General features: G+C 36.6%; 3 protein-coding genes across 5 annotated transcripts; 1 reads left to right on the top strand and 2 right to left on the bottom strand.

Moving 5' to 3' along the window:
* Window positions 1–295: 295 nt before the first annotated feature.
* CGLD27 (DUF1230 family protein (DUF1230)) lies at window positions 296–7,639 on the bottom strand. The gene is made up of 7 exons (XM_089154723.1): window positions 7,293–7,639; window positions 6,003–6,155; window positions 4,170–4,247; window positions 3,236–3,331; window positions 2,006–2,041; window positions 819–1,000; window positions 296–733 (listed from the first exon to the last, which is right to left on the bottom strand). Exons 1-7 carry the CDS (start codon window positions 7,518–7,520, stop codon window positions 571–573), a joined length of 936 nt encoding a protein of 311 aa, XP_089010849.1. The 5' UTR covers window positions 7,521–7,639; the 3' UTR covers window positions 296–570.
* A 2,558-nt stretch (window positions 7,640–10,197) lies between these two features.
* Window positions 10,198–19,976, top strand: LOC149014635 (putative prolyl 4-hydroxylase 9). Of its 3 annotated transcripts, none has more exons than XM_089154980.1 (9): window positions 10,198–10,943; window positions 11,037–11,156; window positions 12,689–12,846; window positions 13,089–13,191; window positions 14,684–14,779; window positions 15,713–15,778; window positions 15,927–16,043; window positions 19,129–19,230; window positions 19,398–19,976. In XM_089154980.1, the coding sequence occupies exons 1-8, from the start codon at window positions 10,824–10,826 to the stop codon at window positions 19,213–19,215; spliced, it is 867 nt and encodes a 288-aa protein (XP_089011106.1). In that variant the 5' UTR covers window positions 10,198–10,823; the 3' UTR covers window positions 19,216–19,230; window positions 19,398–19,976. The 3 variants fall into 3 exon arrangements, with proteins under 3 accessions (XP_089011106.1, XP_089011105.1, XP_089011104.1); XM_089154979.1 differs by having other exon boundaries at window positions 10,199–10,943; window positions 19,390–19,976; XM_089154978.1 differs by having other exon boundaries at window positions 10,199–10,943; window positions 19,384–19,976.
* Window positions 19,977–21,117: 1,141 nt separating this feature from the next.
* Window positions 21,118–26,716, bottom strand: LOC149014634 (uncharacterized). Its single transcript, XM_089154977.1, has 6 exons — window positions 26,592–26,716; window positions 24,491–26,492; window positions 23,894–23,999; window positions 23,711–23,796; window positions 23,547–23,613; window positions 21,118–21,977 (listed from the first exon to the last, which is right to left on the bottom strand). Exons 2-6 carry the CDS (start codon window positions 26,458–26,460, stop codon window positions 21,966–21,968), a joined length of 2,241 nt encoding a protein of 746 aa, XP_089011103.1. The 5' UTR covers window positions 26,461–26,492; window positions 26,592–26,716; the 3' UTR covers window positions 21,118–21,965.

Below are 26,716 nucleotides of genomic sequence, written 5' to 3'. Positions count from 1 at the left end.
ATTTATGGAAGCATCATCAACCATTATGCCTTTTCCATTTCTCTCCCCCCCCCCCCCCTACACTAAAATTGTTTCTGATAATGAATCCCCTAAACCTGAAGTCAGGACGCTTCAATTTCTAAGTTTACACTACTGTAATAACTCCAGTTACTTCTCTCTCACGTTTGTAACAGACTGAGAACATCTTCAAATTATTTTCCATTCTCTCCTTTATATTCCAGTTTTCAAATCAATGATGCTGCAACCTGTCCTGGAACTACAGGGAGAAGTGAAGGATGTGAGTTATCTTGATCAATCATACACTTTTTAGTAATGGGGGGGGGGGGGGGGAGCAATTAATTTTCTGGAAATATTATCCAATTGAAACAACGAGCCTTTATCGTTACATTGTTTCCTCTGTATAAGCGCTGTGCTTATGATTCTCAATCCATACATGGTTGCTCGACAGTAAAGATACTGATACTTGGAATCTTCATTTTTCTGAATCTAATGCATTGATTTCTCTTCTGGAGTGCAACATAAAGTGCAGTTGCCTCTCCAACAGTGAGGATGAGAAAGGCCTATTGGGAATTAGTTTACTAGGTCTTCCCATTTGCAATACTGTCCTCCAGCTAATGCACGGTAAAACCTGTCCCTGCAGTAAACTGGTCTTCCATCAGCAGCTTCGGCAGCTGCTGCAGCTAAATCATCATCACCTTTCACTTCCACCGGCAATCTTAGCAACTCATCCTTTCTACATTTTTGAAAATTTCAGGAAATAAAACAAGCAATTGATGAAGAGGTTGTTTCAAATATGGGCAAACAGAAGATGGCAGTACCTTATATTGGACTTGGTACTGGTTGTTGAAGTTTCAAAAGTTGACTGGTTTTCTTTTGCTGCAAAAGTGCTTCGAAAGAAATCTTCAACTGGTGTGGCAAAGATGAGTAGCAATGCAGCTGTAACAAGCAGTGCTCCTGTGCCAACTAAAGTTTGCTTCAGCAGCTTGATTACTGGCTTGACCTGGATGCATAAATTGTTATAACGGCTTCACTCTTATAAGCAAGATTACTGATTGGAGCTATTGGTTCTGTTTAATATCTTTTATGGGATTCTAAGGTGGAGAAAAATGCTTAAAGGGAAGTAATGGAAAGGTGTTGCTACACCACTTGAAAACAGATGGTACTTGATTGCTAAGTTTACACTCAGCTGAAAAAAGGAAGAAATATCCTAGTTTTCAGTCAAAGAGGGTTTAGATGGTGAAGGATGGGAAAGTATAAGAAGGGCAACAGAGAGTTGCATTGACAGTTCAAAATGATCTATAGATTCTTGGTGATTATATTGGTCGCAGGCAGATGCAACCAGTGCATGCCTAATTCATTAGTGTGATGAGGTTAGAGGAAGATTTCTGTTCAAGAACCCTAAAATGGCAGAGTTTTTGGAGGTAGGGCTGATGCAGGTGGTCATGCATAATTCATAAGTGTGGTGAGGGTGATGGGAAATTCTGTTCAAGAATGATCATTGCCAGGGTTTGGGGTGACCTAAAGCTTTGACTACAAATAATTTTCTTTTTGGTAACACTGCTTCCTTTTCTCCAGGAAAATGAAGTTTTATGATGCCACGTTTACTAAAACTAAAAAATAAATAGAGTCTTGGTCAAGGAATATCTCTCTATTCTCTTGTCTGATTACAGAAAGTTGTCACCAGTATTTAATGTTAGCAAGGCCACTGCTTATATGAGGGAGAAGTTGATTTAGGGGTAGGCAATTAGACATATTTAGTAAGAAGTTTGTAGCTTAATAAATTACTCTTGGACAGTAGAAGGTGATCAGACATTAGTTCTTAGAGATCTGAGGATAGAAACATGCAGGTTGTCCCTATAATGCTAAGACGTACCAAATTTAAAGCATGTTTTCTCCTCTGTGAATTAAGTTAGAATGTTATACCCACTTTGACTAATACTTGTGCTAAATGTTAATAAATATGCTTATTATTAAAATAGTTTTATTTGGATGAACTTTGGTGTACCTTATAGGAGCCAAGTAGACGATCACGAGCCAGGATCTATGATGAAAAAGAATGCCACACATTAGAAAGCCCAAAAAATTAAATAGCATTCATATCTAGATCTGTGTAAACAAGCATGCATATCTCAATCTATGAGAAAATCTGCTATCATTGCATTTGTTGTACCCACACATGTGATTTACTGATTGCAAATGTGGCTGATTTTTTGTCAATCTAGAAATTCATTTTCAGAAGGTTAAGAAAGAACCTTATCATCCACCCAGACTATAGTTGTCAATCTAGAAATTCATTTGTATGTTACTCCATCTTTAGACTTTTCTCTGTATTTTTCATTTTTAGAGGATCATCATATCTAGAAATTACCAATCATATATGTACAAAACTTACATTATTACGTTTGTATCTGCTATATATATTTTTGTATCATCATAGTGAGACACTAACTTTTACCATAATGGCATAATGTATGCTCCTTGGTACCCCTACCCACACTGAATTTATGAAACTTATCTTGGCTATTGTTCAAACTTGTAATGGTTTAGTGCCCATAGCAAGTCAATGGACCTTCTGCTAAATAACTCCGCCTTAGTCACATCACCTGCTTGGTTAAGACATCCTGGCAAAACTGGGATCAATAAACACAAGTGGGATAACACTAACCATGTGGTTTTCTCAGCACATCATATATGGTCCATTATTTGAAGATCCTCTTAATTTCTATGCGTTAACCCCATTATTTTCTAGTCAAATTCAAACATTGGTTTGTCAAATTAGTCTAATGATTTCATAGAATATTCTACCTCCACTAATTCTGGTTGTACCTCTGCAGGAAACTACGGACCTTCCCAGATTTTCCAGAATGGTACCCCAAGAATTGTGTCTCTGTGCTTGCCTGTAAACTAGATGACAGTAGACAGTCCAGAACCTGCCTTGCAGAAAGCAGGTAACTAGGCAATTTCACGTCTATAGGCGAAGTTTCTCAGCTTTCTTAGTGTAAATGTTGAATGGTATGCCCGGACAAGAGCTTTTTTCTTAAACATGTTGTGTTTATGTATGGTATAAATAGTCTTCAAGGGATGTCGAGAAGCTGGAACAATTCAATATCCTCATCCCCACCAAAAAAATGATAGAAAACTTTCTTTGAGTCATAGAATCGGCTGTGTAGAGGTCCACAAAAGCATATTAATGTAAAAGTTCCATGATTGCACTGCTTTTCTATATCTTTCTAACCTCTGGTGGCTTGACCCACATTTGCCCATCATACCATCCACTTTCTTCGTAAGGTATCACTGCTGATAGAAGCCTGTCCCCAACATAACTCCAACCCTGTAAGTAACAAGAGTGCAATGTATATAAGAAATTGAGATGACGAATTTAAAAAACAAATCATAAGATCACTAGGTCAAAAGATTAATTCTATTTAAAATATAAATAAAGTGCTCAAAACCATGAGGTGTAGAAGGGGACTAATTGATCTAGTCCAATTTGTGTTGCATTGCATGTGAAGGGGATTTTCTATGGAGGCCTTGAACATGTGTATTCGAATTATTAGGAAGCCTAGAATTTTATGTAATTGGATTTATTACTGATATGATATAAGACATAACACACTGAGAAGTTCTGTTGACAAGTGTAAATGTAGTTTGGTCAATACTCTGTAAACTTTGTTTTCAGCCTGTTTTTCTGATATAATCCCAAAATATTAGATACTCTACCTCCCCCCCCCCCCAAAAAAAAAAAAAAAAAAAAAAAAAAAGGGGGGGGGGGGATAACAAAATAAGATGCACCTCATCTTAAACATATCTGTCTGTTGAGAGCATGGTAGCTTGAATCAAATGATTCAATCAAGGCAAGCGCCAAGAGATGTGAAACTTAGATATTTTAGTGGCCATCACTACAATAATGAAATTTTGGTTTTGAAGGCAGTCAACCATGACCATATGTCCACCTCTTGGGAGCATATGTTCGAAGACATATTTCATTCTTTGCAATGTTTGGAAAATAAATAGCAGGGACAGACATGGAACTAATTGGTCAATGAATTATACATGAATCATATCTGTATGCTGTCAGTGGTCTTTGGATTTTCTCTGATTAATAAAATCTTACTTAAGGTCAGAAACAATTGCTAAAGGTTGTGATGGGATTTTGGGGAAGAAAATACCAAATATATCCTCAAGACGACTAGTGCAACCAGAAAAAGAGTGCCAGTTCCAGCAGCTAGCACAAATCTGAGTGGTTCCTGCAATGTTGGGGTAAAATTAGGAAATTTGTCATCTCAACTAGAAAATATGTGCATGAGAGAAACACGTTCCAACTGGAAAAAGATGCAGTGCCTTTGTGTACAAAACCTATTTTAGTAATGAGACTAGGGTGGTGATATTGCTGTTTTCTACCTCTGGTTTTTGACAGATAGGTCTCTGTGTTCTTCTTCACCTCATTGTCAATAGCCGTGGTTAGATAGATGACAGATGTGTGGCTGTATCTATGAAGAGAGAAGACAAGGAAGATCCTGCAACCATCCTTAATGTTGATGGAAGATTTTAGAGGATATCTCTAGTTTTATAAGGTTTATAATTGTTGAGGTAATATAGCACCAATGAGGTTTTGTCTCTGAGTCTACAGTACAAAGAACAATGAACTCAAGCTCAAAAGATTTGCATGGTGCTATTATTCCCCATTTCATATAGTGGTACAGTAGGTTGATCTAGAGAGTAGTTCACCATTCTCTTACACAAGCAGCAAAGTGCACTTTAAAATACAAGAAAGACGGGATAGAATCAAGAACTTATGATCTCGAGAAGTTACCAACTTTTCTCATAATTCTGGAAGTCTCAAAGTGAAGCAGACTAATGAACATGATAGTTCAAGAATTTTTTTTTTGGGGGGGGGGGGGAAGGGTTGCAGTTTACCATTTCTCCAGCATGAATTTTGGTCCAGCAATTCTTTTTATCTAGAAAGGTTAAAACAGTACCTTATTGTTTTCTAATTCTCCTCCTAATCCTAAATACTTATTTATATTTTGGGTGAAATCCTAAATTTTTAGTTTACTTTGATTAAAAAAAAAAAAAGAGAGAAAAGAAAAGATAGTAAGAAGGAAAACAAAGTGGTACTTCACTACACTATTCTCAATAATTTGATCACCTTAGGATGTACTCGACAGAAGGTGGACATTTGAAACCTTCAGAAGCTAGGGATTGTGTAATTTTTATGGGTTCTGTTTGCAAAGCTCTGCAGTATTTCCAGGGAAGTAAACTTAAGGTCCTTATGGAAGTCCCTAATATCTTAATGCAACTTTTTAGGTAGAGTCACCCTTCTTGCCTCTCCCCTGTTCAGGTCTCTCTAAAGAAATGTAACAATGGTGCAGGTCTTTACGGTTTTGGGCATTCAGTGGTGGTTTAGCATCCTCCCATACCAAAATACAAGTTACACTGGCAATGGCAACGCCTCAAAATTGAGAGGTCATAGTTCATCACTCCTTGAAACACACACCGAGCTTGACTGACCTTTGTTGGATTGTCCCTTTTATAAGTTAAACCTACTTATTTGTTGCCAGAGAACATGACAAACTAATCTTCTTCTTTGACCTTTCTCTTTAGAGCTTGGTGCTTTTAAGTCACTGGATACTGCAACCATAGACAATGATACTTTCAGCTTAAATCCTGTTTGAGCCTCTATTTTGGTTATCTAAAATTCATTTCAGATTTAATTGATTGTCAATGAAGAAATGCTGAACCATGTAATGTTGTAGTCTACTGAATGAACTAAAAAATGTTTATGAAACATTGAAACGTAGAAACTTTATTATTTGTTGGACCTGAAGACCTAGAGTGAGATCCCTCAATCTAAATTGGGTTATTTGTTTTACACTACTGTTTTTTCTGAAAGTATATCTCCATGGCAATTTCATTTTTGTGATCAGATGCAAGTACATGTGCCTTTGGATAGTTATTCATGTACCATCATCAATCTGTAAAAGTAGAACTCCATAACTTACCCTAGAAGGATTAAAACTCGCAGCGGCAATTGGAACTCCCAGAACTGTGAAAGCTACTAACCATATGCCTCCAAGACGTAGGAAAAAGGGCCCCGGGCTTAGTTCACCCCATGAATATAAGACCTCATCCTTCAGAGACGAATACTCATTTACCTGATACAAAATGAAAACAGTAAGGACGAACTCATTCACATATTACAAATTTAGAATTGGAACACATTCTTTTTCAGGGGAGAATGTGATTACTCCTTCCTGTCTGGGTGACATATCTAGCTTTTTGTCAGGAGGCAGCCTCAGAGGAACCTCTTTTTAAGGGCCCAATCTTTTGCCACATTAAGCAATGGGTATTCAATTGGTAAACAATAACTCATGAATTCGTAGTCATGTTACTTTTGAGTATCTTCCTACAAATAGATGAAAGCATTCCCTGAAAAGCTGAAGGCGTTGGATATTGTTAATAATGCTTGAGAGACAACTACTCTTTGGATGGAGTTGCACTTATATCACAACTATACTCTGAACAGCACGTACTGTGAAGATGTTACCAATAAGATGACCTTCCTGATGATAGTGAGGTGTTGAGGGAAACAATCCTTAAAAAATATACTGACCTTTCCTTGCACTTATCCACATCTTTTCAGATATAGTTTACTGTATGGGTGTTCATTTATATATCCAATTTCCGGCCAAGTTCATGTTCTCACCAACTTAGGAGTTGAGTTGCCTTAATTACTTCAAATGTTAATTTATCCATGATACTGGGAATATCAGATTGGAATCAGCTGATATGTTTTGACTTTAAACATTTATTATCTTTTCAAATAAATCTTTTGCCTACTGATCCTGTTGATGGTGATCCCACTGCTTTAATCCACATCTCTCTTGTGTGTGTGAGTTTGTGTGCTCTAGTCTCCCCTGCCACTATTGTTATTCAATTTAGTGATTTGACTTATCATGTATGCAGTTAGAAAACTAACACAGATTTCCACTTCTCTTCCATTCAGAAGCACGATTTCCACTTCTCTTCCATTCAGAAGCACTGCTAACTCCTTTCATATTATTGTAGTTCTTTGGATCAATCTTTTAGAATGAAAATCAGTTGCCTGAGTTTGCAACTCTATCAATTATCAATTCAGAAGCTGACTTAATTAGATCATGGGAAGTGAATATGCAAAGAAGAAATAGAATATGGGTAACTTGCCATCACCTGAATCCATGGAATAGGTAGGTCATAATCAAAGCTATAGTTACTGGTCTAAACCATAAGATGGAAAGGTATGACATACTTACAGGTCTCTGTTCAAAAGGTACTTCAATTTCCAACCCAGGATCCCAGTTTCTTCCTGCAAATCCTCTGCCACTCCCACCTGGTTCATCTTTCAAGGCCCTGGCAAAAATTGACCGTGATGGATTCTTGACTCGCTTGAGAGGCAGAACCCAGAAGCCACTGTTGCTTCCTGTCTTAATTGGTCTGCCATGGAAGATTATACAGTGAGAAGGAACATGTAATTTGAGCATTTCTGCCCTTTTGCAGGTGATGGCAAGTGTTTTCTAGACTGGTAGTTTGATGGTCCTTCATGAGAGGGTATTCATGAGTTATTGCCGGGATTTAAAGACCATCCATATTTTACGTGGAGGGAAACATAGAGATCAGAAAATTGTGTCTCAGTCTTTCTTATTCTGTTATTATCTGAATGGTTTTTCATTTATTTTTATTTTATGTGGTTTAGGACGGAGGAGTCTGGAGGTGCAGCTAGTGACACATGGCGACTGGTTACTTGCACGTTTCTTTGCGTGCTTGCCTCGTTTCATGAACAGTGGGCCAGGCAGGTAAGTACAGGGAAATGAATTTGCTTTCCGTAAAATCTTCGATTGCAATTTGGGTATTTGAATCCAGTGATTTCAAAACTTTGGATTCATAAATCAGATATTTATACCCATTGATGGAAAAATATTTACTAGATTCATGAAATTCAGGGATTTTATTTTTTCAACATTAATTAAGGGCCTGTTTAGTTACATGAATCTAGAGATTTCAAATCTCTGGATTCACAAATGGTAGATTTATACCTGTTTGGTTGTGTGAATCCCTGAATTCATGAAATCTAGAGTTTTATATTTTTATACTAAAAATGTAAATCTGTAAATTTATGGGTATGATGTAAAATCTAGAGATTTCAACTCTACTATAAAAATATTAAATATTTGAACCATGATTTCATAAATGTTTTTTTATGATAAATTTATAGATTTCATTCTAAAGATTCACGCTAACCAAACAGTTAATTTTATGAACCATGACTCCAAAAATTTGAAATTTATAAATTTAAAATTTCTAGATTTTTGAAATCTCCAGACTCAAGTAACCAAACAGGCCCTAAGCTATTTTTGGCTATTAGGTAAAATCCAAGGATTCCACCATAAGTATAAAACTGATGAATTTTGCAGATTTAGGTAGAGTAACCCAATATTTACTCTATGAACTTCGATAAATTTGAGGCTAATCAAACAGTTAATTTGTTTGAATCACTAACTTACAGATTTGAAATTCCATTTCATTTCAAATCCTGGATTTATATAACCAAGCATGCCTAAATCAATCAAAATATAAAATGTACGTTCAGTTGGATTTCGCAATTATGTATTGTATGGGTATAAGTCGTTAGCCATTAAATAAGAATCATCGATCCTCGTATGCTTCTCTTGTTTTTGTTCTTCAAGTAAGACTCTTATAAAATATATCAGATATTACATGACCATGAAGCCTTATTCAATAAGTAATTCCAAATAATAATATAAACTTAAAAACTTCAAACTTGAAGCCTTACATTGTGTAAGATTACTAGAACTTCATCTGAAACTTGATAATTGGAGAACAACTATTTATCTATGGAAAAATTTAATGAAGCCAATTTTTCCCTTTGTCCATAGAAGAAAACATTTTTATTATAATTAAAATGATGAAAGAAAAAATTTATTTACAAAGTAAATTCTCAATTTGAATAAAGTTTATATTTTTATATGATGGGGATATGATTTCATTGCTTGAAATCTCACCCTATACTAAAGATGTAAAGAGGGTAGGGAGAAGGTGTCGGGGGTGGACTCTAAGACTTCATTGGTCTTATTCTCCCTACATAGCAAGTTACTACCCTATTTTAGAAATACATCCACAATTATATAGTTTAGTTTAGTGAACAATGATGTGCTCTTCTTTTTTTTCTTTTTTTTCCCATATTGCACAATTATTCACTTCAACCTAAGAAAAAATGATAATTTTTTATGCACTTTTCTAGAAGAAAAAAAACCCTTGAAAATGACTCATATAATTGGCAAATTATTAATGTTTCCACATAGGAGGTCTAATTTGAAACCCATATATAAATTAAAAAGCTCCCCTGTAGTTGTAGTCAAGGTATGCGCAAGTTGGCTTGGCTAAATCTCAGATAAAAAAAATTGATAATATTAGAACACGGGCACTTTTCTCTTTATGGTTGACATGTCATTTTTTTCTTTCATTCTTTCTATCTTTTGTGACCATATAATGTCCTGTGCCCTCTTATGTGTTCGAGTTGTACTCTAAGAAGTTGCTGCAGGTGGCCTTCAAGAGGTAGAGGTGTGTTCAAATAATCAAACAATTGTTCGCTCCTTATGGTTTGATGACCGAAAGATTTAATTTGATGTTAAACAAGTGCTGAATGATGTTTGACATCTTAGAATGTTACTTGGTCACTGTACTTTTACTTTTATTCTAATGGTGTAAAATTGCTTCGCTAACACCCTAGGGCTTAGTCACTTTGTGTGTGTGCTTGGCCTCTATTAATGGTTGGATGTTAAAAAAATAATATTCAAAAAGCATACTAGAAAAACATTTTTCTTTAAAATACTGTTTGTTTACTGAAATAAAGGTGGGTGAGAAAAAATTTAAAAAACAAAATTTTTTATGAAATTTCTAAAGTAGGGTTTATTTGGTGACATGACATGTTTACTTTTCCATTCTATGCTTTTTCAAAATCTCATAAAATATGTGAAATTTTGTGAAAAAAATGTAAAATACAACAAGATATAACCCACATTTAATATTTTTTCACAAATTATTTAAATTTTTTTTCTTATGTATAGGACTCAAATGTTTTGTTTTTTTTTTTCCCTGCCACCCACCTTTACAAATAAACTCAGCTTTGAGGAAAACGTTTCAAATTCCAAATCATTCTTTAGGAGTGGTGGGTAAATATTTTTTTCTTTTTTTTGAGGTCAAGGTGGGTCAATCAGTTATACACGCACTAAGACAGCGGCTTTAGGCAGAGAATCCGCTGTCCCACCCATTTCTGGTTCCCTTTTCCACTTCCATGTTCGCGAGACTCGAGAGCCTCTGAGGCGTCGTGGTGCTGTGACAACGCCTACACCCTTCTCATGTAATCTGCCCAAAAGTTTCTTCTTTCTGTGTTTTGAGTCTGATTCTGCGCAAAAGTCGAGTATTGGCTTTTTTTGGAACGAAAACATCTTTGGTGAAAAATATTCCACTTGCTGCCAAATTTCTTTACTGTGACCAAAACACTACTTTTGTTGACTTGAAATCTCCAGAATTCCTGCCGAAAAGGTCCAAGATCATTTCCATTTACACCACCAAGAGAAATCAATCGCCGTTTCAGTCTTCTTTTACTGAATTTTCTGCTGGTTTTCTTGATTATCAACATTCTCTACAAGGACTACCGACGAAAGAAGAAAAGCAGTTGAGAATTGAGATTCTATTGAAACTAGCAATCGATCGATAATAGAGGCATAGGAGGAGCAGCATTATTTGTTCTGTGGGATTCAGAGATGAAAACCAAGAGTAAAGGAGTCTGGGGTCACAAAACGAAGATAGGGTTCCCGGTTGTTTTCCTTTCATGCATAGTTTTCTTCCTTGCTGGATTTTTTGGTTCCATGCTTTTTTCTCAGGTGATGTATTAGCTCTTTGCGGTTCTTCGTTAAATTCGTGTTCGTTTCATCGTTCGATCTGGCTTCTGCTGTTTTCTGATTGCTTATTTACAGGATATCTCTAGCGTCCGGACGAATCCGAGGTTACTTGGATCAATCGACGAGGAGACAGGGTACAATCCAATGCCGCAAGGAGAAACCGGAGAAAGTTCAATTGGTTCTATACCGTCGCAGGTACTCTGTCACTTTCCTTGATGTTTGAGCTTCGTATGCTGTTGTTTGCTAAGAGAACTGAATGTGAGTGGGATTCTTGCGTTGCAATATGGAAGTAACATTCACCCTGTGTCTTCTTCCTTCTTTTGTAAAATTTTATGGTATCTTTGGTTGAATTAGGTAAACCGGTAGTGAACTTTATCATTTTAGCGAATGCATTCCTAAAGCAGTATAAATTGAATTCTTTTAGCCATAGAAACAAAAGGGTGGGAGGGGGGGGGGGGGGGGGATGATTAGAGTACCGGTATTATGATATCATATTTACTCTTTTGCGTGGACATTGTTCCAAAAGTTTTGTGCATGGCTGTGCACCAAACCTTTTGGCTTACCTTTATTTGTATATTTCATGGTTGCATCTTTTGTGACACCAAGAAGAGCTTGAAGAGAGACACTTGTGGTCGGCTGGCGGCAACTTTGCTTTTGTTTATTGGCCTTTCTCAATTCAATGTTCTCTTGATGATGGTGAAATCTATGTACTGTTATGGCTGGCCTAGTTCCCTCATCTTGTAGCGAGGATATGTATACCTGATTTTCTATGTAATGAAAATTTCTTACCTGAAGAACTGAACACCCTAGTTGTCCATTCTGTATGGTAGTTATCTATTGGTTCTTAATTTCATACTGAGAACCTATTGAAGTATTTGTTCCGTATTACTCCTTTGACCCATTTGGTTATTCTGTTATTGTTTCTTGTGCTTCAAAATAAGCAGTAAGTTTTGAAAAAAGAAGAAGAAAAGAACAGTGAGTTCTGTGGGATGTTTTGTTGGTGGACTTTGGACTTTAATATTATGTCTAAGACCATGAAAATATATAAATATATAATTTAATAGAAAGAATGATTGGCTTCGAGAGAGGAAATGGAAAACATGGGAGGCTAAGATGCTAACTTGTGAGGCTGGAATAAGAAATGCAGATGAAAAGATTTGAATATGGGTTGGCGCTGTAGCATTCAAGAGGGAAAATGTCATAGCTAAGAGAGATACAGAAATATGATAACATCTGTGGATAAATCAGTTACATGAAAAGTGCTTCTTTTGATACATTTTTTTTCTGCTGGAAGAACGGGGTGCAAAAGGGATCAAAGGAGGGACCATCAGAGGCCAAAACTGGAGTCTGGTATATGATAGTAAAGAAAATTCAAAATCTTCCCTTCCCTTTGTGTTGCTGTTATGTTCTGTGTAGATGATTGTCATTTCATTACTTAGTCCTCTCTCTTTCATTTCTAATACAACAACAACAAAAACAAGTTTTTCCCAACTATATGGGGCTGGCTGTATGGATCCTTGCCTGCCAGTCAGCTCTACTTTATGCCATGCTAGATACAAGCTTAAGCTATATGTATCATTTCTCACCACTTCTCTTAAGGTTATTTTAGGTCTGCCCTTAGTTCTTGCATTTCCAATAATGTACAATTTTTTCTTTTTTTCTTTTTGATGAATGGTCCCAAAATCTTCTTTTCTTTTTAATAAATGTCCCTCGAATTCTGAGTGCAGGTTTTAAGCTGGAAACCTCGAGCACTATATTTTCCTAACTTTGCAACTGTGGAACAATGCCAAAGCATAATAAAAATGGCAAAATCTAAGCTTAAACCATCAACCTTAGCTTTGCGGAAAGGAGAAACTGCAGAGAACACCCAAGGAATTAGGACAAGGTAACTTCATTCTCCATCTCGGCCAACACATTTTGGCCAGCAGATTTCTTTCTTTCTTTTTTCCCTTAAAGTTAACTTTACTCAAGTCTCTTTGGCTCATTTAGGGAATCAAGCTTGAGTATTAGTTAATATTTTAATATAGTTCCTTAATCCGTGAATATGTTTAATACATTATTGACTTTTGAATCCTGTGAAATTAAGCACTGTTTGCTTCTTTTTCTCCATTCCCTTTGGGACACCAGTACGGGTACATTTCTCAGTGCATCAGATGACAGGAGTGGAGTCTTGGACATCATTGAGCAGAAGATTGCAAGGGTTACTATGATTCCAAAGAGCCATGGAGAGGTATGCTGTTAAAAGATAAAAGTAAGAAAATTGATTTTAGGTGCATCTTTTTGTTTTGTTTTACACCCTGCCACCTTCCTGGGGATGGAGCAGAAGTTTCTTTGATCAGGAGCAGAAGTTTCTTTGATCAGGATCAGAGTGGAAAGACCAAATAGAAAAATTGTCTTTGGAGACAACTCACCAAGGACTGCCTTTATGTTTTTACTTTGTATTAAGAGCATCAAGAAAGCCTATATTTATAATGAGGAGAAATTTTAATGTAATTTTTGAAGGTTAAGCTCATCTGAATCAGCTAGTCAATTTTTGGGTGTATTCTTCTATTATTTCACTAGTATATTCTTACAAACATTATAAATGTTGTTATCCCATGAAGGGAGCTACATTTTCCAGGTCACCTGTCTTAATATTCTTTTCCCTGGAAAATTTTCTTTTGTTTATGTATCATTTGCAAGTTCTAAACTTACAAGGTTACATTCTCAAGCATTGCAACTGCTAGAAATTCTAGATGTTTCAAATGGTTTCATTGATTCTTTTGCTGTGTCCTTTTCGAGCCTCTGAAAGTTGTTAGGAAGAGTAAGGCCTAACTTCCAGTCACATTCATTTAGTGACCCAGCCTGAGGGAATTAGAGCCATTGGATGGATAACTTAACCGTACCATTTTATATGCAGGTCTATTTTATCAATTAGATTGTGGTAATCTACTGGAAAGGATAAAATCACAGGTTTCGTGAGCATATATTGCTAAAGGGTGATCTTTAACATCAAATGGGGAATTTTCCGAGGTCTTTTGGAATTCTTACAGAATAAAGCTTCTGAAAACGTTGTAAAAGTCAAGAAGCAAGAACCCCAAGTTTTAAGCCATTGGTGTTGTTATCTGATTTACTGTATGTTTTCCATCTGTTGTTGACAAAAATAGTGACCATGGACAAGTCTGTCTGGAGAGGAGTGGGCAACCAATCACTTTAATTGTTAGAGGAGAGTTGATTATTTTAAGTAGAGAGTGGACCTTAGTGCAACAGTAAGGTTGCTCCAGGAAATTACCTCTCTGAGGTTAAGGTTGTATATATTATGAGCCCTTCCCAGACCCCTGTGTACACCCTTTTTTAGTTTATTATTTGAATTGTGGGTTCCTTGCTCTATTTGTTAAATCCCAAAAATAAGGATAGACTTCCTACAGTTCATTAAGTTTATAGGTTTTGTTTATGCTTAGGTTTCTTGAGTAGGCAATTCTGAACTGTTTAGGCATACTTGGTACATAAGAGTAAACTAGTTACCTCCTCTCTGTGTGATTCTTCTTTTGTTGACTTATTTTATGTCTTGGTTAATGATCAGTTCACGTGTTGCTAATTCTAGGACTATAATCTTTCATTTTCTTTTTGATTTCTGCTTTGTGGTATTTGAGGGTTTTTTTTTTTTTTTTGAATATTTAATCTTTTGTTTCATGGCAATTCTGAACTTACCTGAGTAATGTGGGGATATCATCATATTGCAGCCATTCAATGTCCTACGATACGAGATTGGGCAGAGGTATAATTCTCACTATGATTCGTTCCACCCAGATGAATATGGCCCACAAAAAAGCCAAAGGGTACATACTAATTGAATTATATGTCTCTTTTAGTTACTTCCAATTTTTTTTTCTGTGTAGAATACTTTATGCCTTACTAGTTTGAAACCATTCAATAAATTATGTCAATTTTGCTAATTCCTTACTCAGCTTGCATTTACATTTATATCTTGCCAAAAATCCTTGAATCTTGCATCTATTTTCTTAAATTGTTTTCCAAAATCTGTAGTGGTTGGCATAATGTTAAAATCATAATATGGTTATACATACCATTTCTCACTTGCCTGCTCCTGCTCCCTCCCAACCTTCACCCCCATGCAGTTGAACGGGCTATCCATAGTCCGAACTCAATTTTATTTTCACAAATTGTGAAGTAGATTGTTTTATTGGAATATGGAATGCAGAATTTCCAGTTACATATTGACTTGGCTTCTTACCAGAAAAAAGAAAAAAAAAAATTGACTTGGCTGACATTTTCCATTTTGGGAATTGAAGGAGGGCTAAGAGTACCTTGGTTGCACCTCACAGTGTCCTGTTCTGAGTTATTATCACTGCCTGTATGGTTGAAAGTGAAGGAGAGAACTCTAAAGTCTCCACTTAGTCATATTAATGTTATTTTTTAACTTCACGATTTCATTACATATTCTTGCACCCCAAAAAAAAAAACTTAAAGGAGTTTCTCAAAGGGCACAAAATAGGGCCTGATTTTTTTGGTCATTGGGAGATTCAAGTAGATGTCCTGTCTTAGGTTTCAATTTTAAGCTTCATGGAATGTTTGATTTGTTACTCAATTTCCAGGAAAAGAATATCATAATAACTGTTTATATAATCTCATAAAAAGTCTACTACTTGCTAATATTAACATACTATTTAAATTCGTTAGTTATAATTCTAGATATTATGAGAAGGATGAGACTGAATTAGTTATTTTTCTGAATTAAACTAATTTGGCAGGTTGCGTCCTTTCTGTTATATCTGTCTGATGTGAAAGAAGGAGGAGAAACCATGTTTCCCTTTGAGGTAGGATAATCTTTTTTATTTAAAGTATATTTGTATATCTTTTATAATTATATGGTAAAAATATGAAGTCTTTCCTTCAATTTTATATTTATACCCATTCTTGGTGTTAATATGGATGCTGATCTACCATCCCTACTTGAACCTGCAGAATGGTTTAATGGAAGTTGGCTATGACTACAAAAAGTGCATTGGTTTAAAGGTGAAGCCCCGCCAAGGGGATGGACTTCTATTTTACTCATTGTTTCCAAATGGTACCATTGATCCAGTAAGTGTTTCTCCTTATTAGCATTCCTGTAATGATCAGTATTATCTCTATTTGGGTAGAATCTGAAAGCCTCTTTTATTTACAATGTTTAGAAAACCAAGACTTGTGATTATGAAGACAAAGGAGAGGAGAAAGAGAGAATGATAGGGAGAGCTTATATAGGATAAAACATGAAGAAAAGTAGGCCAAAACATTGTTCATGTCACTGCTTTGAAAGTATGCACAGCCCCTCATTTTGTGGTGGTGATAATGTCTCTAGGAGATTCTGTGCGGCCCAAGACCAGATCATGTGACCACTCTTTTAGAAGGCAGTTTTGTCTCTGTGTGTGTGTTGTCTTTTTCTTTTTTTTTGGGGGGGGGGGGGAGATATAGGACTTTATTTAGTGCTTTTTTTTTTTTTGTTTTAGAAGGCTGGATTAAATATCTGTAGTAGTTTTTAAGTCAAGTTACTTGTAGGTCATTTTCCCCAGTTGAAAGGTAGTAGCTTCTATTCTTATTTTTTGAAAATTTCTGTTTCTTTTTAAGCTTCCATAAGCTATCATTAGCACACCAACCAACCAACCAACAACCCCCCCCCCCCCCAAAAAAAAAAAAAGTTGTACTAGATACAAAAATATTGGGAGATAGAATTTTGGCCATTTGCCTTCACTTTGGAAGATCCTCCTTTTAACGGTTGAGATTGCCGTAGCTGTGGGTGAGAGACCCAGGCTTAGCCATTTCCCTACCCTTTTTCTCTTCTGTCTCTTCATTTCTCCTCCTTACCCTGTTTGATGTATACTGCAGTTCTATTTTGGTGACTGCTACTACTGCAAATAACCAGTATGAAAATTGAGAGTACTGTCTGAAGACCAAGTAACCTTCTTCCAATCAAATCTCCAAGGCTGCCGCTACTGTTTCCCCATATCATTGAAGCTACTAATGCTCTGGATTGGTTCGCCTACTGCAACACCAGAGCTTATCATCTCCATCTCCATCAAAACCTCACTGGACGCAAATTTATTGCAGATCGTCATCTCCACAGGACCTACATTCAATTCTTGTTTTGAGCCTAAACTCCCTCTGTTTTGTAAGATCTCTGTAACCTTCTATTTTAGGATCCTCATCATGTCCCAGCCCAGCCATTAACAATTAGAATTGGCTGAATTTGGAGCATAAGTTCTCTTTATAACCATCTTCATTTGACCTGAGTCTTAAACCAAACTGTTAGCTGGTTTACCTGCTATCCTTTACCTTCTATTTTGGTGTAAACCTTCTAATTTTGATTTGTTTCTCTTATTGATTATCCACTGCTACTGTTATCAATCCCATATTAGAGAGTATGTGCTGAATTGCTAAAAATTTGGACCGTTTTGTCTTTCGTGGTGATGTACTTTTCCTCGTGGTGATGTACTTTTCCTACTGGGGATACAATACTGAATTACAGCTGACATGGAAATGAAATAAACTAAAAACCAAAACTTATCAAAGTATAGACACTCCCTTTATCATGATCACTACAAAAGAATCCTAAGCCTATGCCACCACAGTACTGCAGGGAACCAGGCAAAGAACAGTGAACCCTTTTAGGAGGTTGGAGTGAAATGTAATGCAACATTGCAATCTAATCCTGATTCACCACAAAGCTAAGAAGTACCATCCATTCTCCTTTCTTTTCTCTGTGTCTAAGAGCCCAGCCACCCAGTTTATGAGACCCTTTCTGGTTCCCTCAACTAATCTCATGAGAAGCAAGCCCTGCAGGATTTCCGTTAACCCGTATCCAGATTGCCAGCCCTTACCAGGTTGGCATTGCAAAGTTCAGACCATCACTATCAAAATAGAGCATTTCAGTTATTATAAATTATGAACTTGATTGGTTTGATATTCTCATATTGTACTCGCTAGGAAGTAGGGAGGAAAAAAAATGATTGATAAACTGAGAGCGATAGTAAATGATATTCAAATGGTAAAGTGTAGTTAATAGGCCTTCTCCTGCATTTGTCATTGACAAAATACAAACAGAGGCTGTGCGGAATCAGAATCAGGTTGTTGATCGTCACATTCTTCCAACCTGAATCTGTTATTCAACACGAGAATTGCACCAGTTTAGAATTTGAGTAGAAGGTTGATTCTTAGATTCTCATGGTGACTACCGAAGTCTGAAGAAGATGCCAGAGTCTGCAGTTTGTGGGTTTTTACTTCTTAGAGAAGGATTTAGAATCACAGAATTAAAGTCGTGTTCAAATATGCTATTAGGATATGAAAATAAAGAAAAACCAGAATTCAGATCTTTTTGAGTATTAAAAGAGAGCTTTGGCTAGAAGTAGAGAAGCTAAGGGTGGATTTCTTTTTTTTCTATATGGGGTTAGCCTGTAGGCTTATAGCAGTCTGGTAATATAGAAGCAAATGGAATATTTTTGACTTAGTGATTGCATTAGCCTCGATCTCATTTATATTGAGTTAAGCTAAAAGATCAAGACCCAAGGGCCATTCATGAACATGTTAGTATTATTGAGCATGATGGTTGTAGAAAATAGTAGTATCTCCATGTATTTATTAGGGGGTTGGTTTCTGATCCGTTGCAATATTCTGTAGGTTTAGAATGCGATGACTGTTAGGAGTTTTTAATTCTCAAGCATACTGATCAAAGGGGAGTAGTCAAGTTACTAGCTTAATGTGGTTCTCGAGTGTATCTCGCCTTTTATTTTTTAATTTTTTCCTAATATGTTTTATCTTTTCTTTCTTTCTTTCTTTCCTTTTCTTTCCTTTTTTTTTTTTTTTTTTTTTGGGGGGGGGGGGGTGTGCTCCTTTAGGTCTATTTGATCTTGTGGTTGTCTCTGCTTTCACTGTCTGCTGTCCTTAGTCATAAACTGATTTCAATTGGAGTTTTAATATGGACTGTGATGGGTTAAATATGAGTCAGACATTCAATGACAAAGAAAGTTGATGTCATAGCATACTTTCTTCTTTTTCAAGGGTTCATCTCTTTGTTCACTTGGTACATATTCTAAGCTAAAGATCTTAATTATGTTGAAGCAATCATAATATACAATGCTGCATTCTGTTTCTAGTTTCCTCATAGTTTGCGTTGGATTTACAATGCATGCAGACATCACTTCATGGTAGCTGTCCAGTAATTGAAGGGGAAAAATGGGTAGCAACGAAGTGGATCAGAAATCAAGAACAAGAAGAGTGAATGTCTGTACACTTGGTAGGCACTTCGATTCTTATACCTCTCCCCATTGTGTAGTTTGCTGACCTTTTATGGTTGTATCTGAAATTTAATGCTTAAATTAGTATTCGGCTGTATATTATTCATCATCTTATTTGTGAGAGGGGTCTTATGTTCCTTTTAAATGACAAGAATCAGTTTGCAAGGTGGATGAGGTTGAGTGATATGCAATGGATGCCAATGCTTGCGCACTTGAGGAGCCCTACATATGCAGAATAATCACTCGCTTTCAAACCAACGAGATGTTTTGTTAGATGATGGTTAATGTATCATATTGGATTCAATTTGAGTTAAGAGTGGAAAAAGATTGTTCTGAGAGTACATGCAATTAGAGTGAGCATTGAGGTCTGGCATGTCAGGGTCGCATTATAGAAAATTGCATCAAATGTGCCATTGTCACAAGAAGTGCCTGCTTTGTATGGATAAAGCCAGAATATCTATGTAGTGATTAGGTGTATTGTGCAGTTGACAATTTTTTAAATGGGGTACCCCCTAACCCCATTTTCATTTTGGTATAAAATTTAAACCTGGATGACAAGTTTCTTGTGTGGTGTGAAATCAGCCTAACTGGAATTTTTTTGGCTGTGCTGTTAAGGCCTTTCTGTCAACCACATCCAACCTGGAAATGGCCTGATTTACAATTTATGCCAGTTTCAGACTGATGCAGATCCAAGCACCAACGATGCCTAATTTTGTTAGGAAACAACCTAGGGTTTTTGCATGTATCGGTTGGACCAAGTTGCATGAGTTGGCTATGAAAGGTTCATAATATTTTTCGGGGAGGTTTTTTATGTTGTTTCGGTTGGGCAAGCCTATCGGTTGGTCTGGTTTGGTTTTAGTTGTAGGACACTTTAATTTATGATTATTAGAGTTATGTGAGGTTTCTCGGCCCCCACGAAAGGGAAAGTGAGAGTTACAAGTTAGTTCTAGAGGTTAGTATGTGTTGGTCTCAAGTTTGTTAGGAATTAAGTTGTGTTCTCAAATTGTAGAACAGCAGTTCTGGGATCTCTTCTTCCTCTAGAAGATTGATTGGTAGGAGTTCATTATCGATTACAGCAAGCCTAGGGACCCTTCCATGATCTGAAAACAGCTGCTGGGTTGTTTTCATAGCAGGAAATCACCATCTCTATTCTTTCCCGTTTGTCTCCTAATATTAGTCATGGCCTTCAGATCCAACATCCATATTATAGACAACCACTTCGTTTTACTCAGTTATGATAATAGTACTCTTGGAAAGGGCTAGAGAAGAGATACTTGAAATAGAGTGAAAGCTGCTAATAAAGGGGTATTTGTCTCAGAGAAAAAAAAATTTTGAGGGCTCAAACGATGGCTATTTGGAGAGGGCTATCTACGCTCTAGTGTGAGCTGAGCTACTTGGAGTGAAGAGCTGTCAAAGATTATCATTTCTGCTAATTTACCTAATCTCGAAAAGTGAATGTATAACTTCAGAGAGCAATAAACTATGTGAAAGAAAGACTAAGACGGATACATGCACAAGAAAAAGAAAGTCATAAATTCATAATAGGTAAAATGATAAAATAAAGGCGAAGATAGAAAATAGGGGTTGGATTTATTGACTTAGGATATTAAGTAGGGTTTTTTTCATTTGGCTTATTTAAGTTGGCTTCAAATTCTTGTTTGTCCACTTAACTGGCCAATAACTCTTGTTTGTCCACTTAACTGGCCAATATTTCAGTTTGACCAATCAGGTGAACTTGAAATATTACAAAAAGCCCAACGTTAGCCACTTAAGTCGGCAAATAAGAGTTTGGGTCCAACTTAACTGAGCAAAATTAAAAAAAAAAAAACTCTATTAACTGGTATTTTAGAGTTTCATCTAAATCAGAAGTCTCCTTCCATTTCAAATCAAATCTCTCCATAACAACAATAACAAAAAGCCCAATTAAATGGGTTCGGCCACATGAACTTCATTTATGTTTCATGTTGGTCTGTTTACCTAAATCAAACCTCTCCATCTTTTTGAAAAATTCTCTCTCCATGCTTAATTTCTCTGGACCCTCTTTCATCTGTGTCGTGTTTGGCAAAACAACAGAGAAGGATGCCATGCTAACAGGCAGGGTAGTAACCAACAGCACAAGTAATTGCCAATACGACCAGTTCAAAAGTCAAGTTCACACATCTCCATCTTAAAAAGTAGTGTAAGGAACAAGAATTATTTAATTGCAATAGACCAGGCCCCAGGCACCTATTCAAAATCTAACAGCGAATGCCATGGACTGGACTTTGTAAACAAATCACACTGCAGGAGGGCAATGTCATCTGTTCAATCCTGTAGTTGAACGCAATAGAAATTCAATAACTTAGATCATGAAACTTACCACGAAGAGAAGACAACAAAGATAGAGCACGAAATAGACGAAAATGGATATTACTTGCATGTTAATGTTTTCCACCAAACTAAGATCATACAAGCCAAATATACCCAGCTAGATATATATGCACAATATGAATTATCCCAACCCTTCGCTTCCAAAAAAAATAAAATACCACCACCACCCTATTAAAATCACTGTAATATTTTCGCCCCAAAAAATAAAAATAATAAGAAAGCATTTTAATATTATTTACGGCATCTGCGAGCTTTTGGTATGAACAGAGCATCAGCCTTCAATCCTGCAAACAATCATGAAACTCCCGTACTTCTATAATCGGGAATCGTCCTGTTTCCAGTCTGGAAAATCCATACGAATGTGTCATTGTTTAACCTGAAAAAATTATACAGATCAACAGGTCAAGGACAATACTAACAGTTTTGAAGATTTGGATTTAAATGAGTACCAGACAATATCAAAATGCCTTAATATATATTATATGTTCACAAAAAACTGTGTATATAGAAGATGAAGACTGGAGAAAATTTTTTGGGTAAGAAAAAGATAGGACTGGGAAATAACAGCTGACTAAAATAACATCCAAGCACGCAGCTTAACTTTATACATGAGAACAGCACAGGAAAAGATTGTCCATTTCCATCAAAACTGACGTATCTGGCCAAGCAGATTACATGTGGAAATGGCAGGCAACATTCCATACTGACCCAATACATATTGTCCATTCTATAGACATTCACATGGCACCTAGAGCAACTAATAATCAGGAAAACTAGGCTTGCTAAATGGTCATGGTTGTAGAAAGAGTGGTCTATCTCATCTCAATAGCTACAATAATGATACAAGTTGAACTGCAAAGTATAGAAAGAAATATGCAGAGAGTGCTGGATACATAAAAGCTAGCCAAGATAGACATAGTACCCTATGGAAATGAAAGACAGTATAGACATAAATTGGTAAGGTAACCAGCAATTGGAGTTTTGTTTGTAGTATTAAGCACAATAGAGTAAGTAATAACCACCTCAATGTTTGTTTACCAAAGGGGACATTCAGATTTAGAATGTTGGCAGGCTCAAAATCTTAGATAAAACAAATCTCTAGATCCCAAAAAATAATAATAAACATGAACTTTGATTTCAAATTTTCTTCAAAAAATAATGATTAGCTTGTTATATATTCTCAGGAGTCAAGACAATAACTAATTATGTCATGAATCTCCCAACAAAATGATGACTAACATATATATTGCAGAGATACACATTCAGAAAAACATTATCTCTACAATTAAATTAAATGTGGAATAGAAAACAAGAATAATACAGCTTAGATATGTGAGACACATGGTAAGCTTCTTCAATCAACTAGCAAGTATTACAAAGATATGAACAATGGACAGACACTTATAGCTTGTATCTAGTGTACCACAACACACCTAAGCAATTAGAAAATTAACAGTTGTAATTGAATGATTTATTGTTGACTCATAGATAAGCAAAACAATATGGCAAACTTCTTCAGGTTCCTAAATCTATAGTGGTTAACGATTCAAAAGCACAAAAGAAGACATTGTCTAAGCTTTATTGTAATATTGCCCAAATGTGCATACTAAATGAATCCATTAATCATTTTAATGGCATCCATGCAAAAATCAAATGGTTACATTATCTATCTCCCCTGTTATAAACTAAACTAAGGAATGGATAAAGAAGGATGATAAACTTTTCTTGTGAACAATTTCAAACCACATTTTCTTCAAAATTTTCCACATTGTTTTTTTGGGGAAAGCATCATCAACAGGTCAAAACTGTTTGACTTTCTTTTTTAAAACTTTGCAAAAAAATTACAGAAAAATATATGAAGACTCAGACAGTTCATGTTATTCTACCCATGAAAACAATTTCAACCAAAATAAACACAACCCGAAAAAAGGTCACAGGTATATACCATGTTCGATGAGTTGGGGTCCACAATGACATCTGCCTTCTCTACAGAAAGCTGATGCACTTCAGGCCTGTATTACATATTAATAAGACAACCAAATGATGAGTTTACAAGAGTTGCCAACATTGACTGGTGCAGATAGTGTCAACTAAAATTTAACAAATTACCTTTTGGTTTCCAAAATGTGTCCATGAAGTATGGATGTGCTTACATCTGGAGCTTCTGCTTCTACAGATTTGGAGTTACTGCCATCCTGCAACAAATTACACCAAGCATATGATCCAGCATTCTCAAAATGAAAATTACTGAAAAGAGAAATAGAACTGAATTTGCAGAAACAAAGTACTTACTCCAGAATTTTCACCCATCCACCCTGGAACGCTAACTGAAAGAAGAGAGATATATTGCTCCATAGCAGTCTCTGGATTCATGTTCCCCAACTGTTGCCAAGCATTCCTTGCAAATGCAACCAATGCCATCCATAATTCATATGGGATAGTATAACTAGAAATCACTATAACCTTAATTATGGTTGTTTTTAGGTGTTCCTACGAAACCCCATCTGGGTATTTTATAAACTTTTTGATAGGAAGTTATCTTAATGACATGATTTTTGCTGAATATATTACAATGGGTTAAGTAGTGGTCTCTCTCCTTCCTAATAGTATCTCTGTAAGAGAACAGGGGGTAATGAATAGAGATGTTTTAAATAACAGGAAAGTTAGTTAGCAAATTATAGATGCAATAAGGGATTCCGGTGTTCAAAACTCGAAACACTCAAAAACATTAGCAGTTTTTTAATGTTTGCATGTGCAAAGAAATCGAAAACCCGGCATTTGTGGAATCAAGAAAATAAATAAATAAATAAAATTATCAAAAAACGAAGCAGTACCTAGAACTTAGAAAACAACTATGAAGAAAGAAAAAGCTGAGGAAAAGTTTAGTACCACTTTGCGCGAGCAGAAACCTTTAATGCCATCGGTTGAGACACATGGCAAGGTCCTTCTATGGCGACCTTGTGAAGCGCATACAATTGCATCCTCACATCACTACCAACTTTCGACAGGCAATCTCTATTTTCCGGAGATTCAACAAAAGCTGCAGCAGGAGCAAAAAGATTGGCCACTTCACTTTTTTCGATACCCTCCCAATCATCCTCACTTTGATTTTCGGAAACCCCAATATCTTCAATCTCGGCAGGCATTTTTATCTCCTCCTTCACCTCCTCTTCAATGTTCTCGATCAACTTATCTTCACCAGTAGCCTTGACTCCTTCCAAAGCTTCCTCCTTTACCGCAATCTCATCATTCTTAAGCCTGACAGTCTCGCCAAAATCACCATTGGCTTCTTTCACCTCCTCCTCTTCAAGAGCCTCGCCAAAATCACCATTGGCTTCTTTCACCTCCTCCTCTTCAAGAGCCTCGCCAAAATCACCATTGGTTTCTTTCACCTCCTCCTCTTCAAGAGCCTTGACTCCTTCCAAAGCTTCCTCCTTTACCGCAATCTCGTCATTCTCGCTAAGCCTGACAGTCTCGCCAAAATCACCGTTGGCTTCTTTCACCTCCTTCTCTTCAAGAGCCTTGACTCCTTCCAAAGCTTCCTCCTTTACCGCAATCTCATCATTCTCGCTAAGCCTAACAGTTTCGCCAAAATCACCATTGGCTTCTTTCACCTCCTTCTCCTCTTTAAGCTTACCGCAAAGCTCTTCAAGCTTAGCGCAAAACTCGCTAAACGTGACAATATCAGATTGAATTTCATCCAACTCCGCAGGTTCAGCAACAAATTCAAATCTTCCTTCAGATTTCAATCTCATTTTCTCCACCATTAAGATATCTTCACCAGTAGCCTTGACTCCTTCCAAAGCTTCCTTCTTTATCACAATCTCATCATTCTCGCTAAGCCTGACAGTTTCGCCAAAATCACCATTGGCTCCTTTCACCTCCTCCTCTTCAAGCGCCTTGACTCCTTCCAAAGCTTCCTCCTTCATAAGCCTGATAGTTTCGGCAAAATCACCATTGGCTTTCTCAAACCCAAGCTCCTCCTCCTCTTCTTCTTCAAGCTCCTCCTCCTCCTCTTCTTCTTCAAGCTCCTCCTCCTCCTCTTCTTCTTCAAGCTCCTCCTCCTCCTCTTCTTCTTCAACCTCCTCCTCCTCCTCTTCTTCAAGCTCCTCATCCTCCTCCTCTTCTTCAAGCTCCTCATCCTCCTCCTCTTCTTCAAGCTCCTCATCCTCCTCTTCTTCTTCAAGCTCCTCATCCTCCTCTTCTTCTTCAAGCTCCTCCTCACCCGTAGCCGCAGGTTCAGCAACAAATTCTCCATCAATCTCAGATCTCAGATTCTCCATCAATCTCAGATTCTCCACCATTTTCATAAACGACATTGGCTCGTTGGCATCTAGATCATCATTATCTTCCTTCACCTCCTCCTCGTCAAGCTTAGCGCAAAACTGGCTAAACGTGACAATCTCAGATTGAATTTTATCAGATTGAATTTTATCCCACTCCGCAGGTTCAGTAAAAATTTCAAATCTTCCTTCAGATTTCAATCTCAGATTCTCCACCATGAAGATATCATCTTCACCAGTATCCTTGATTACTTCCAAAGCTTCCTTTATCACAGTCTCATCACTCTCGTTAAACCTAACCCGTCTGAAAACTTCATCCACCCGTTCCAGGTTTCCTCTAACCAAATCAGATTGAATTTGATAGACCTTCACAGGTTCACAAACAAATTCAACTTCTTGGTCTTCAGATTCCAATCTCATATTCTTCCTCTCTCTTTTTTTCCTTTGGTACATCTTCCCTTGCTTCCCCTTAACATCATCAACCTCATCCGACACCATTGAAAGAAGCTCAGAGACGAAATATGCAAATAACATCGAAAGCAAAACTGTTAGACCGAGTTCCAGTAACAACTCCATCGCTTCTGCTTACTTCTCTTAAGTTCCAAGAACTAAAAAGGAATGAAAACAAAAACAGCAAAAGTTAAGAACTCTTAAACTAAAAAGGAATGAAAATGAAAACAAAAACAGCAAAAGTTAAGTGATCTCACCGTTTAATGGTTTAATGATGATGAACAAGAACTATTAATGAATCAGAGAGAGAAAGAGAGAAACAGAGAGAAAGAATAAAAGAGAGAGTATTTTGCAGAGCTGAGCAAAGCATATTCCGCTTTTC

This window comes from Hakea prostrata, chromosome 5 (assembly GCF_041222555.1).
Source record: "Hakea prostrata isolate BN-2017 chromosome 5, UWA_Hpros_2, whole genome shotgun sequence".
Lineage (NCBI taxonomy): Eukaryota > Viridiplantae > Streptophyta > Magnoliopsida > Proteales > Proteaceae > Hakea > Hakea prostrata.
This window is presented reverse-complemented; position numbering and strand designations above follow the sequence as displayed.

Bases quoted from the DNA above. Each gene is read 5' to 3' on its own strand.
- CGLD27 (XM_089154723.1), bottom strand. From the start codon at position 7,520: ATGCTCAAATTACATGTTCCTTCTCACTGTATAATCTTCCATGGCAGA. The intron at 6,156-7,292 runs GTAAGTATGTCA...ATTTTGTATCAG, and splicing joins TACCTTTTGAACAGAGACCT to GTAAATGAGTATTCGTCTCT. The intron at 1,001-2,005 runs GTACACCAAAGT...TTATGCATCCAG, and splicing joins GTCTACTTGGCTCCTATAAG to GTCAAGCCAGTAATCAAGCT.
- LOC149014635 (XM_089154980.1), top strand. From the start codon at position 10,824: ATGAAAACCAAGAGTAAAGGAGTCTGGGGTCACAAAACGAAGATAGGG. The intron at 14,780-15,712 runs GTACATACTAAT...CTAATTTGGCAG, and splicing joins GCCCACAAAAAAGCCAAAGG to GTTGCGTCCTTTCTGTTATA. The intron at 15,779-15,926 runs GTAGGATAATCT...TTGAACCTGCAG, and splicing joins AAACCATGTTTCCCTTTGAG to AATGGTTTAATGGAAGTTGG.
- LOC149014634 (XM_089154977.1), bottom strand. From the start codon at position 26,460: ATGGAGTTGTTACTGGAACTCGGTCTAACAGTTTTGCTTTCGATGTTA. The intron at 23,797-23,893 runs GTAAGTACTTTG...AATTTGTTGCAG, and splicing joins GGATGGGTGAAAATTCTGGA to GATGGCAGTAACTCCAAATC. The intron at 23,614-23,710 runs GTAATTTGTTAA...TATGTAATACAG, and splicing joins CACATTTTGGAAACCAAAAG to GCCTGAAGTGCATCAGCTTT.